This window comes from Odontomachus brunneus, unplaced genomic scaffold (genome assembly GCF_010583005.1).
Source record: "Odontomachus brunneus isolate Ranch 3 - 2012 unplaced genomic scaffold, Obru_v1 Obru_scaffold_023, whole genome shotgun sequence".
NCBI classification, from domain to species: domain Eukaryota; kingdom Metazoa; phylum Arthropoda; class Insecta; order Hymenoptera; family Formicidae; genus Odontomachus; species Odontomachus brunneus.
The window spans coordinates 1,423,863-1,427,488 of NW_022639473.1; the positions used below are offsets into that span (position 1 = coordinate 1,423,863).

At 43.8% G+C, this 3,626-nt stretch overlaps 1 protein-coding gene across 1 annotated transcript in view; it reads right to left on the reverse strand.

Moving 5' to 3' along the window:
- LOC116842242 (cuticle protein 64-like) overlaps nt 1–3,271 on the reverse strand; it is a 4,866-nt gene extending 1,595 nt beyond the window's left edge. Inside the window, exons 1-2 of the mRNA XM_032811162.1 lie at nt 3,133–3,271; nt 1,718–2,044 (exon numbers count right to left, since the gene is read on the reverse strand). Coding sequence (XP_032667053.1) covers nt 1,718–2,044; nt 3,133–3,144 — 339 coding nt within the window. The 5' untranslated portion in view covers nt 3,145–3,271. The remainder of the gene's footprint in view (nt 1–1,717; nt 2,045–3,132) is intronic.
- Between the last annotated feature and the right edge of the window lie 355 nt (nt 3,272–3,626).

Consider the following 3,626-nt stretch of genomic DNA (forward strand, 5'->3'; position numbering starts at 1 on the left):
TTTTTTTTTTTTTTTTTGATCAGGAAACAAAAAAGAGCGACTGAGTTTGCAGAAACGTCTTTTGTCTTGGACCTCCTGTCAGACTGAGGATACGTGAACGGACTAAAACAGTAAAAGAATTGAGCAATCACAGTAGACGATTCTCCCTACGGTCGAAAGATAATCGATTGTGATTGGTCAATTTTTTTACTGCTTACGTCTTGCTGCTTAAGGTTTTGTGTGTATCATGCGCTGCAGGTACGCACAAAAACGTAAACAACGAGATTTCAGCGTGGAATCGTTAAATCTTCTCGACGTCAAAATAACATTGCAAATAAGACATAAATAAGTGCAATTATTTAAAAATAAGAAGAGAGAAAAATTAAAATAATTATAAATGTGAATCAATTATATTTCTCGATATTTTTTTATTGCATATATTAAAAATATTCTGAAAAGATTATCAAGTCTCTTAGAATAAGAAAACATCAAGATCTCAAATCAAGATCTCTTAAAAAATAAAGTTGAAATAAAAAATCTTTTAAAATAAAAAAACATCAAAATCTCATATCTTGTAAAAACAAATAAATCTGTTCAAGAAAGAAATATCAAAAATATTCCAAATAGAAAACATCAGTGATAATTTTTTTTGCTTCAATAAGAAGAAGTTCTTGTAGAAATTATCCTTGAGTCGTAATTGACTATTATTGGTCAATTTGCTAATTGCTTGCGTATTTGCCATGTGTCTTATGAGTTTCTTTTGTGGATTAAAGAGCTGGCACAACGCAAAAGGATAAACAACAACAAATCGCGGCGTGTTTTGATCGCGATCGATTTTCTTAATATATGAGAAAAATTTTTCAATATTTCTACATATGCATATCAACTTTCGTGCTAAGTTAAATGGTTACAACAGAACACTGTTGGAAAGTTAAAGTCGCTGAAACGAGAATCTAACTGATGCGAGTCAGATAATAAAATCGATGATGCCGAGAAGAGAGGAGAAATCAAAAGTTGCAAAAATTATGCAGAAGGATATCTCGAGAACGTGTTGATCTGCATCGAGGCCACTTTCGTTCTCTACAACTCGAGATGCGTTTGATACAGAGAGAGAAAAAAAAACGTAGGATATATCTTTCTCTCTCTTTCTCAAGTCAAGCCGAAGCAATTACGACCTTTGGGTTCAGCGAAGCGTGGTTAGAAGCGCGAGGTCTTCGATACATCGCGGTTGCAATCGCAAGTCGGTCACCTCGATCGTTCGTAACAACTCGCGACAAGGTCTGTGTGTTACACACACGTATGATGAAACTCATAACATCTTTCATGTCTTCTAATCGCAGAAATGATCGCGAGACTGAACGCTTTCCAGCCGGAGGCACGTTCAGGCAGAGACGGGCGGATGGAAGGATAGATGAATGGATCGATCGGTCGATCGATCGATCTCGCCGCGGCGGGAAAACCGACTCGCGCGCCGCATGAAGCCATTATTTTCCCGTCGAGTCACAATTTGCTAATTACTGCGCTTTCTTCTAATCGCGGATTCCAGTAAATCGACTCTCGACAACGCGGATTCCTCTGTTTTCCCCCGCCTGCCTTGCCTCTTCTTTCGCCTTTTTTTCGTTCCAATCCCCTCGGGCCAGAAGCGAGAAAATGAAACGCGTTCGCTAACGACGATACTCGACGTGGTTTACACGTGTTGAAGATCGCGACGGCGAAATACCGCGGTGTTGCACAGTACCTTAACGGGCACCGGGACGTGTTTCTCGACGGGCACGGCGACCGGTTGCGGCACGGGTACGGCTACTTCCTTCGTCAGGACGGTGGAGACGCCGTGGTTGATGCTGAGCGGAAGCGACGAGTAGGCGCTGATGCCCAATCCGCCGAGGCCGTAGCCGCTGTAGCCGCCGTAGCCGCTGTAGCCGCCGTAGCCGCCGTAGCCGCTGTAGCCACCGTACCCCAGGGCGCTGTACAGGCCTCTCTTCTCCTTCTTCGCGTCCGCCTTAGCGTCGCTCTGCTTCGCATCCTCTGCGAAAGCGACCGCCACGAGGGCGAGCAGCAGGACTACCTGCAAGCAAATGAAGACAAGCAGGTAAGTAGCTGGAGGGGTAGACAGACAGATATATGAATTAATATACAAGTAGGAACAAGATAGACGAACAAGCATCTAGATAGAGAAACTGATGAATGATGGGCAAATATATGAATACAGATAGACGAACGAGTGATGAAAAGAATAAGACGAATAAGAAGAAGTGTTTTGATTAAACAAAGCAAAGATAAATATATGAAGGGACAGATGAAGAGATAAGTAAATGAATAAACGTACAGGAATAAAGAAATAAGTAAATAAGTAGAGAAGAAATCAAATAAAATTTGACTTATATTAATAGTTTTTACTTGAAATCCGTTTCAAACGAGGCACTCAAATATGCACTCAGAGTTAAATGAGAGTTCTTCAGTTGAGTTGCGGTTATAAATGTAAGTGTTACATATATTCAATTGGAAATCTTGTATCTAACTCTGAATAAAAATCTGAGCATCTTACTTGAGACGAGTTTCTAACTATTAATATGGGCCGTAGACATAGACTCATATTCTAAACTCTTTTATTGCTAAAAGAGTCTATAATAGTGGTTTTGATTAGCTAGCCAATCAGAAAGCTTATAAAGTACTTTTAGCTATAACAGAGAATTCAGAATATGAGCCATAATCATAAACAGATCAATGAAGAGACAGATGCACAGATTTGTAAGCAGACAAGTAGAGAGACAAGTGAAGAAAGATATGAAACGATTATCGCCGCGTAAACATTTGAGTTATCACGAAGCAGGTCTCGGTTCTCCGGACGGAGAATACGTCCTCCGTGTTGAGACGTGCTTGTCAATTAATCTGATGTTAATGAAATGAGAATCTCGCTTCTATCTAGAACCGTGTTACACGAGATGGACGAGGAGTGCGAGTTTGGTTACAACCACGTTTCGCGAACTCGAGCAACGTCGGCGACGTCTCCCTCGCTTCACCCTCTCGAGAGCGCGATCGATCTCTTTCTCTGCCTCCTTCCAGAGATCGTTACTTCAAGATCCTTCGTAACGATAACTCCTCCTCTTTAGCGATCGATAGCGATCCGAGGCGCGAGAAGGAACCGATTAATACCTTCGTGTTCATGATGCTGCGCGAGCTTATCGGATTCGTCGTGTTCGTCGTATTCGCGACTGATGAGTACGACGAAGATCCCCCTGCTTTTATACTCGGTGGGACTCGCCCGAGTCGAAAACCCTCAAGGAGAGGCCGGCAAGGAGAGCGAGGTGGTGGGCGCGACGAAAGACGACGACGACGGCAACGGCGACGGCACGGCGCGGGCCCGCCGAAACGCGGTTAGGTGAAAAGAAACCGGGCCCCGCGTGCAAAACGAGTAGGGGCCCGCCGAAAAACTCGCGGGCCACTCTTCTGGCCGCGCGAGAGAATCGCAACGCGCCTCTTGCGCAAATTCGCCGTCGTAGCCGCTGCCGCGTGGTAAGAAGCCGAAGGAGAGACCCATGCGATTCAGAGCGTCTACGTTACAACCACGATCTTACGGGGAATCATGCGGGACGGACACAGACCCGTTCAATTCGCCGGTGTGCTCGCGATTTCACATGTCGAAACAA